This window comes from Asparagus officinalis, chromosome 2 (assembly GCF_001876935.1).
Source record: "Asparagus officinalis chromosome 2, Aspof.V1, whole genome shotgun sequence".
NCBI lineage: Eukaryota > Viridiplantae > Streptophyta > Magnoliopsida > Asparagales > Asparagaceae > Asparagus > Asparagus officinalis.
Window position 1 is genome coordinate 45,532,114 of NC_033795.1, and position 10,453 is coordinate 45,542,566.

Below are 10,453 nucleotides of genomic sequence, written 5' to 3' on the forward strand. Positions count from 1 at the left end.
GTATTCCGTTGCTTGCGTGCGATTAGTCAATCTCGTTGCCTCGTTGGTTTGTCGGTTTGTGCCGAGCTGTGCTAAGGGACCTATAAGCAATTTTATATGCCTACAGTAGGTTTGAATGCCCAGAATGATACTTCTAATAATCTACAATCTGCCAGCATATGAAAGCAGTCTGTTCTTCAAACTGGACTGAAAATGACCTGCTATGTTGTTCAATCGTTGAAGGATATTCTTTTGGATATTAATGGAACTCCCAAATATTTGATAGGAAAGACTCCCTCATTAAAATTTAAGAGCCTGTTAACAGATCCTTTAGTGCTATCATCAACTCCTCCATAGAATACTTTGCATTTGTCTGGATTTGCTTCAAGCCCAGACACAGTACAAAAGTCTTTAAAACAATTGAGGAGCAGCTCCACTGAATGAGAATCTCCTTTGGAGAAGAGTAGAAGGTCATCAACAAACATAAGATGAGATATTTTAAGCTTACCGCATCCTGGATGATACTTAAATGATCTATTCTCCTTAAGCAAGTCCAGCCTTCTTGAGAGAAATTCCATACCCAAATTGAATAAGTATGGAGAGATAGGATCACATTGCCTTAGACCCCTCTTGCCTTTGAAATACCCATGAAGAGTACCATTTAACGATAGAGAGAATTTAGGAGTTGAAATGCAAACCATGATCCAGTTGATGAAATTGACAGGAAATCCAAGGCCTTTTAACATCTCATTTAGGAAATCCCAGTTAACAGTATCAAAGGCTTTTTTGATATCAATACTCAACATAATTCTAGGAGAGATATGCTTCCTGTTATAGTTCTTCACAATCTCATTTGCAAGAAGGATGTTGCTAGAGATTTGTCTTCCTTTAACAAATGCAGACTGGCTATCATTAATTAAGTATCCCATCACAGATTTGATCCTATTAGCCAGAATTTTGGAAATAATTGTGTAGAGACTATTGCAACAAGCTATAGGTCTGAAGTCTGATGGGGTCTTAGGACACTTCACTTTTGGAATCAAAGTGATGGCAGTAGAATTTATCATGCCCAGAATTTTACCTGTTTTAAAGAATTCCAGAATAGCTTCAGATACCTCATCGCCAATAATGCACCAAGCTGACTTGTAGAAGGATATACCAAATCCATCAGGGCCCGGAGCTTTCCTATCATCCATTGAGAAGACAGCATGTCTAATTTCATCTCTAGTCACAGCTGAAGATAAGAAATTTATTTGAGCATCATTTAAACATGGACCACTGTGAATGACATTACTACCAGACTTGACTAGAATTGTGCTTGAACCCAATAGTTGCTTGTAGTACTCAAGTAGCTCCTGAATGATTAAGTCACCATCAGTAATTCTGTTTCCTGCACTATCATAGAGAACATTAACTCTATTGAGATGCCTTTTAGCTTTGACAGCTGAGTGAAAAAAACTTGAACTCCTGTCCCCTTGAGTACACCATTGAATCCTAGATTTTTGTTGATAGAAAGAAATTTCACACTCCAGCAGCTTATTGTAAGTGAGCATGTATTTTTTTTCCTGTTCAATCAAGTCAGCATTAAGATGATCTGATTGTAAATACTTTTGGGCATTCTGTAGATTTATCCTTGCTCTGATAACTTGCTCAGATATATTGTGAAATTTTTTCTTATTTAAGTCTTTGAGAGCTATTTTCAGGAGCTTCAATTTACTGGTCACTGAAAACATGATACAGCCTGGAATTTTCCCTTGCCAGATGGAAGTCACAGTGGGTAAGTAATCATCATGCTTGCTCCACATATTGAAAAATTTGAAAGGTTTTTTCCCTTGGACACATTCATCATATATTGACACCAATGCAGGAGAATGATCGGAGCAATTGGGTAGCAAATATTCAACATGGCTAGAGTTATATAGATTAATCCAAGCATCATTGACCAGAGTTCTATCAAGTCTACTCCATACTCTGGAATTTGCCTCTTGTTTGTTGTTCCAAGTAAAGAAACACCCTTCAGTTTTCAAGTGAGTAAGTTGACAGTCATCAATGAATTCTCTGATATCCAGTGTTTCAGCCACAGTAACCATAGCTCCACCTAATTTGTCCTCATCATCAGATATAGCATTGAAATCACCACTGAGAATCCAAGGCTTATTACCAACTCTATGTTGAATTTGCCTTAATTCTCCCATCACCACTGAGAATCCAAGGCTTATTACCAACTCTATGTTGAATTTGCCTTAATTCAAGCCAAAGAGTTTTCCTATTCTCAATTTGATTATATCCATATATAGAGGAGATAAAACAGTCTATTCTCCCATCTATGGATTTAACTAGGCAAGTAATATGCTGAGGAGAGTAACTGTCAACTTGGATGTCCAAAGTATTTGGATCCCATAAAATCAATATTCTAGCTTTGAAAGAGTTGATAACATCTGAACACCATTTCCAATTACAAGCAATTTTCCTTGCTATAATAGGGATCTTGCATGCTTTGATTTTTGTTTCAATGAGAGCCATAAAGGATAAATGGTATTGCTGAATATGGATCTTGACCAAATGTTGTTTAGAGGACTTATTTAGCTCTCTAATATTCCAAAAGGAAAAGTTCATAATCTTGTAGTCCCCCCTATCTATTGTAGAGGGATCATCAATTAGATTATTGAGATGATAGAAAGAGTTCTCCAATCCTGGAAAGACTTTCAGACCAGTATTTTGCATACCAGACCATGTTTTAGAGGACTGCAAACTTTTGCCTTTATTAGATCCAACAAAACCAAATTCTTGAACATGCACAGCCTGCACAGCTTTACTCCCTGATGGATACTTACTGCTATCAGCCAAGCCTTTAATTTTTCCAGCAGAAAATGCCTGAACATTATCCCTACTAGAAAAACCCTCCAGCTCAAGCTCCTAAACATACACATTATTTTTAGAAGTTGATTCAGTAAAGCTCTCAAATGCCCCAGGCAGACTAGTGTCTTCAACAGCAACATTTGCAGTTTGTGCCTGAACATGCACATCATGCACAGACTTGCTAGAGCTTTTGCTTATCTGATTACTCTTCAGATTCTCATCACCTTCAGACAACTTAGGAAGAGATCCAGCAACATTTGCTGATTGTGCCTTAACATGCACAGCATGCACAAGTTTACAAGGGCTTTTTTGTATCTGATCCTCATGCTGGTTATGTGTATGAATAAACTTGTCAGAAATTCCTGCACTAGTCTTAGGTACCCGTTTCTGAATCTTAGGATGCTTTTTACAGAAATTAGTATCATGCCCCACAATTTTGCAACTATCACACCATTTAGGTTTGAACTCATAGATCACTTTTTGATTATATACTTGACCATTAGGTCCATGTATAGGAATAGAGTCTGGAAGAGAGGAGGGCATATGGACTTCAACCAAAACCCTAGCATAAGCCAACCTTTGCTTACTAGCAGTGAGCTTATCAGTGGCAACAGGTTTACCCACATGACTTGCAATTTTGCTTATAGCCTTTGAACTCCACAGATTTAACCTTAGTCCTGGCAATTAAATCCACAAAGGATAAACACTTCCATCAATCTTATCAATATCATCATCATTGGACCATATTTTTAACAAAAGAGGTCTAGAGCCAAAAAACCATGGGCCATTCACAAGTATGTCCTCCATTTGCTCTTTGCTTTGGAATTTAAACAAGAACAGTCTAGGTTTGAGTAAGCACAAATCTGGGGCAGTCCATTTAGCCCAGACTTTGTGTACATAATTTTCCATAGCTTTGTATTTGACATTTAAACCAAGCACTTTACCAATTAAAGAGAATTGCCAGTTAGAATTACCTTCATTCCATTCCTCCTCACTAAATGACACAAAATCATTATTTTCTGGCTTCACAAAGTTTAAGTTCAAACCACAACCAGTTTTCCTATTATCAGCAAATAGGCTAATCCAACTTTTCTTGACATTTCCAGAATCAATAACCAGATTTCCTTCATTATTTATATCATTCTTATCAGAGGAATCCAGATTTCCAGCATCCTTTAAGCTCTCATTTTTGTCATTTAGATTCTTGAAATTATTCTTAATAGGAACAGAGGAATCGTCCAGTAGAGAAATCAGATTACTTTGAATATTGGCATCCAATGAACTAGCAGGATTCAAATTTAACTGATCACGAGCAAATTCAACTTCATCAGCCCAAGAAACCTTACCAGATCCACCAGTACCAGATCGAGACCCCAAAGAGGCACGAGATCCAACAATCACTTGCGGAGTAAGACAATCTTGATTCCTTGCAGAAATCACAGAGTAATCAAGATTTTTAACAGAATTACATGCTGAATTCAAGAACTGATGCCGCTGTGGAAGATTATCAGTTGAAGCTATATCCTCAACCCAAGAAATCTTCGAGGAATCACTTGCAACAAGATTCCGATGAGATTTCTAGCCAGCTTGCTGCGATGAAAGTGGATCAGAATTTAGAAGATCTGCCATTAGAACTTTTTTCTTTTCTCCCTTAGGTCCAGTTGAACCCATAAGATCCGATGTGGATCCTTCATCATCTTCATCAAATCCAGCATCAGCATGATCCTCAGATGGAGAGAAGCTTGAATTCGACGATCTTAATCCAATTTCAAGGATTTTCTTCCTATTTTTTCCTTTCTTTTTTGCCATTTTTCAAACCTCGGCGGGGACGCAGGTTAGCAGGAAAATCGCCTGCTAACTTCCACCAGAGAGCCGCCCCATATATATATGTTGGTAATAAAATAATATACATAATCGGCCTATGTTGAGAGACTAGGAAAGAACCAGGACCCCAAACAAAAACCCAGAAAACAACACAGTACAAAACTAAAAACCACAAAGAGTACAACTTCATCATAACTAACATTTAGGACACCAACCAAAATATCCAGCAGTAGCTAAGCTGGAATCAGATTGCTGCTGAAAAGTTGTTAGCCACCTCTGCTTCATTGTGAGTTTGAGCAATATTCTTCATGCCCAGGTTGATAGCCGCCTTGTGGAGCTTGAGACCTGATCTGCTAGCAGAGGAGCTTGTCCAAAATAAAACGAATCTAGCCACATTAGCAGCGATGTGAGAGGGAGGAGCTTTAATGCCATTAAAGATAAAATTGTTACGGCAGTTCCATATGCACCAGGAGAAGCACAGGAGCAAAACCTTCCAAATAATAGCAAGATTTTGACTGAAAGATGATCTGGGATTGGAAGATATCATATCATCCATGTTATGTGGCCATGCTGTTGATGGAACATGGGGAAGGAGAGAAGACCATGCTAAAGAAGAGTGAGCACATTTAATTAACAGGTGGTCATGGGATTCATTAGCATCATTACAGAGAGGGCACATTGGATTGCCAGACCATCCTTTGTACACCAAATTATCCCTGGTGTTTTAATTAGTACTTGCTAGCAAACCAAAAAAAGACTTTAACCTTTAGGGGTATGGGAGAGGCCCATATGAATCTGAAGTGTCGGAAGGTGACACATCCGGTGGTGATAAGGGTATAAAAAGATTTAACTGTGAATGTACCTGAAGAGTGGTAGGGCCAGAGGAGCTTGTCGTGGTTGGTGTAGCCAAAGATAGAGAATTGATCAAGATGGGTAAGAAGAGCGGAGATTTCATTCCTTACATCCTGGAAAATACCTCTTCTTAATAATGGATGCCACTACCAAGCATTAGGGAGCATAGATCCTTGCGAAAGAATATTGCAGGTCTTGGACAAAGCAAGAAGATGAGCTCTTGGGAATAGACTGTTGAGGGAATTGGCACCAGTCCATTTCATTCCTTGTAGGATGTGCTCTTATTAGGGTGGCTATCGGTTAAAGAATTTTTTTTTAGGCTAGAACTTTTTTTTGGAGATGATTTAACTTCAAAATGCTATTCTAGTGGAAAAATATATGATTAGGAGTAGTATTTTAAAATTCAAATTCCAATCTTTTTATATACATTCTAGTGGAAAAATTCTTGGAAAATGTCCACGTCAAAATTAGAGGATTGAGATCATCTTCCTTAGGATTTCTCCATGCCGCCGCTCGAGCACCCTCGTCCCCGCCCCCCCCCCTCCACCCACCCTAAACACCCCCCACTCCTTTAATGAGTCCATATTGAAAGAAAAAACACTATTTACTAATATTTACAAAATATTTCTAGTTCAGAATTTTAATATTTATATTATATAGTCATTTAATAAAATATAAAATATATTAAGTTTTAACTATTTTAAATTAAATATTTAAATATAGTTACGTACATTAAAATGAAATATAATAAATATTAATATTATCTAATCATTTTATACTTAAGATATTAGTCATTTCATATGTCTAATATAATGTATTATTTTTAAATATTGAATACATTTATTATTTATCATATCTTAAATATATAAACTATTTAAATATTTAATATTAATATTAAATATATATAATGTTTTTGAATATTAAATAAGAAATATAGTAAATATGTGAATATTAAATGTAAGTAATATTTGAGAAATTATTGTAAGAAATATTAAATGGCTTATATATATATATATAATATTAGTATATATATATATATACTATTATATATATATATATATATTTAGATATTTAATTTATTTGTATTTAAATTTATTTAGTTTTAATATCCAACTTCCTTAAATATATTTAATAATTTGAAATTAAGTATTCTTTATATCTATTATTATTTAACCATATTGTAGCTTTAATAATTAATAATAGACATTTAATACTCCAACATATTTGATATAAAATGTATTAATAATTTATATCAACTTATATTAATACCTATATATTTAATATTTATTTAAATATTAGATAATAAATATAGCAAATAGGTAATATCCAATATAATTAATATTTAATATGTTGAATCATAAAAATATTAAATACTAAGTAATGTGATATTTATATTGAATGCTTGACAAAATTCTCAATTATATTTAATGTTTATATAGTGAAATATACAAATTAGTAGCAAAATTTTAATCTTAAACTGTAATCATCAAAAAATATTAATGAAATAATAATTATGGTTTTTGATGAAAGAATAGTCATGCTTGTTAATAGTATTTAAAACTCAATCCAAAACTTCGTTCAAAAGTTTAAAAATCCTTTAAAAAAATTCAATAGTACGCTAACCAGAATATTCTAATCTTAGAATATATGATTCTTGAACAATAGTCCTAGTTTTATCAAATAATCCCCGAATAAACAGCACATCATAAGAGCATAAATCCGAGTTCAAACTCTGGACATGCTCAAGAGCACCAAAAGGTACTACATCTCAGACTCAAAAAGTTGGCGCGCCGTCATCTGAAAGGAACTGCCAAAGAAGCCTCTCGAGAAACCTCAAACTTAAATCAAATTAAGAAAACCCAACGGATGTAGTTGGGTCTCACCTTAATTAATCCAGCCCACATCTAGGTGAACAGGAGGGAATTCAAAACTTTAGCGGCCTGTCGGCATTTTTACCCACTCAATCAAATTGGTGGCATCAGAAGACATAACTTCATTCCGAAACCAAATATCATGGCATTAAACATGTGCTAACATGTCATGTGTCATCTTCATTTGATCATAAATTCAAGTAAAATATATAGATAGACAATATGTATAGCAGATGCAACTAATATTACGCAAGGAGTGACTTTCATTACCAATTGCTCCTTTAATCTAGCTAGGATACATGCTCTAGATTTCAACAAATTGAGAACTTTTATAAACTCTTCCACTAAATCTAAAGTTGAAAAGTTGTGATGTGAGGGCATTCTTTTCGTTAATAATTAATAAATGAATTGTTTTATGAAGCAATATCTTATCTTAGAAACTACACTTGGCATGTCTCATGGGATTTAAATCTGGATTCTATCGTATCATATTATATTCTATTACACTACTTTAAATTTTCAGAGTCAAGATTCTTAACTTCACTGTTACTGCATTAAAACCAAAAAGTTATAGTAGGAATTTTGCGTTAGTTTTATATTCAAACACGCTCCCGCAAGTTGAGGATCCTTTTCAAGCAAAACTTCATCAAAAGTTAAAATCTGTTACAAAATTGTAGCGAGCAAGATTTGAGCCTAGGCTGCTCTATCAAAAGACCTGACATCACAGTAAAACTCTAAAATTATGGTGAAAATTTAGGATTGTTCTTTTATATTCTAACAATGATCAACATGAAGATTTATGATTCCATATTCTACGAATTTCACATATATATTATATCATTAATTTATATATGTCCATCGCACTACTGTAAAAACAGTATAAGCCTCTCTTTCTCTCTCAACCATGCATCCAAAGGCAACTACTTCTGGCATGCCATGATTGTCACTCGCCAAAGGCATATTTTCCAATGAGGCATGACCATGTCAGTGGAACCTTGAGGATGTTTGGCACCGTCAAGCCTCAAACTAGAAGAAAATAATTCAAATGCATTGAACTTGGAAGCACCTTTCATTCCTTCGCTCAAAGTGGGCCTTGTGGTAGCACACATCCCATCATGGTCCAAAACTTAGACAAATCTTTTGCTTTCCTCCCTCAATTTTTTGGGCGGACAAACTCGTAGCCTTTTCACATGCAAAGCTTCGTAGGTCTAAGAAGCTTAGACGCAGCTTCCATCATGTAGCCCGGCACGCTTTGGAGGATAAGCAGATAGACTGCAGATAGCTCTTGAATGTCTGCCTCAATCTCTATCTACTTGCGGTCGTCCCTATTAATATTGATGAATGAGCCCTATATCATGCATTTCCTTGTATATTTATATATAAGATTAGGATGCGATAATCTTAGTATTTGTTTGGCAGCTTCTCAAAATGCAACAAGGATTGATCCTAATTTTATTTTACAAAGGAAATCGATCGATGTCAAATTCTTGTGGTTGGGGAGTATAAACTAGATCTTGACCGTTGACCTAATATTAATAAGGGGGTTTTATTTCTAGGCCGAAAAATTTACCCTAATTTATCTATAAACCCAACATCTTTTACTTGTTCCTGAAGGAGTACGTCTTACCTATAAGGTATCTTGGTGTTCCTTTAATTTGCAAAAGATTGTCATATGTTGATTGCACTCCTCTTTTCTAGAAAATTTCTAGCCAATTTCAAACCTGGTTGAAACATAGGCACCTATCATATGCTGGAATACTTCATGTTATCAAGACTGTTATATTGGGTGTTCAAATTTTTTGGACTTCTAATTACATATTACCAGCAAAGGTGCTGCAGAAGATTGATGATTTGTGTAGATATTTCTTATGGGGCAAAACAGATCAGGCTTTAAAATCCCTGCTAGTAGCTTGGGATAAAGTTTTCAAGGAGAAGAAATATGGAGGATTGAGGATATTCTCAGCAAAGACATGGAACATAGTCACTGCATTAAGAACCATATGGTACATACATACAAATAAAGAGTTACTGTGGATAAAATGGATCCACGACAATTATCTAAAAGATACATCAATTTGGCAAGTTACAGTGAAAAAAGGGGATTCTTGGTTATGGAAGCAACTGCTCAGAGTCAAAGATAAGATGATTGCCAGTTGTGGAAGGGTTGATGTTTTGAAGCAAATTATCAGCTCCTGTCATAGGAATTCAAAAGTGTGCTTATCTGAGCTATATTCAAAAATTTCCCCAGTTACTATTAAGATACCATGGTTCACAACAGTATGAGATAACTTGAGCTACCCAAAACATTGTTTCATCTTGTGGCTAGCTGTGCAAAACAGGCTTCTTACAAGAGATAGACTGCTCAAAAGAGGAGTCATTAACTCTGGCCTCTGTAGTCTATGCAATGATGCAGTTCTGGAATCCCGAAACCATATCTTTTTCGATTGCAGCTTTGTGAATGCAGTTTGGAATGGGATCATGGGGTGGCTTCAATTCGGTTGGAGGGCTTATGACTGGAATCTTTTGATAGATTGGTTTGTTTACAGGCTAAGATGTCGAGGATTTAAACAAAGAGTGAAAAGAATGGCACTAGCTTCAATAATCTACAGGTTATGGAGGGAGCGCAACAGCAGATTTTTCAAATCGAAGAACAGGAGTGTTGAGCAGATTATAAGAGAAATCAAAGTTGATATCATGACTATCATCTTGAATGGTCCATATCCAGCAGATAAGAAAGAATGACTTATATCTTTATAAAGCTATTGTATATACTTAGCTGACCTTAGTTTCTTTTTTCTGTTGTTTTCTTGATTGATTTTTTAGTTCATATACTGAATATCTGATGTACATATACTTCCCATTTTGGTAAATGAATAAAATTACTTCATTGACCAAAAAAACATCTTTTACTTGTATCTTTAAACCCAATCAGCCTTTTGTATTTGCCTTTAAACCCAAATTGTATAATTTATAGGTAGAGTATCTTTTATTTATACATTAACATAGTAAAAGCCCCAAAATACCCCTATCAATATCCCACATAAATCTGTAATTATCTCTCCTCTTCT

General features: G+C 35.1%; 2 protein-coding genes across 2 annotated transcripts; one reads left to right on the forward strand and one right to left on the reverse strand.

Annotated features, from left to right (window-relative positions):
* On the reverse strand, nt 210–4,647 carry LOC109831138. Its single transcript, XM_020398477.1, has 5 exons — nt 4,422–4,647; nt 3,813–4,355; nt 2,947–3,515; nt 2,706–2,895; nt 210–2,179 (listed from the first exon to the last, which is right to left on the reverse strand). The coding sequence occupies exons 1-5, from the start codon at nt 4,645–4,647 to the stop codon at nt 210–212; spliced, it is 3,498 nt and encodes a 1,165-aa protein (XP_020254066.1).
* LOC109831139 lies at nt 5,217–10,127 on the forward strand. Its single transcript, XM_020398478.1, has 3 exons — nt 5,217–5,278; nt 9,122–9,652; nt 9,836–10,127. The coding sequence occupies exons 1-3, from the start codon at nt 5,217–5,219 to the stop codon at nt 10,125–10,127; spliced, it is 885 nt and encodes a 294-aa protein (XP_020254067.1).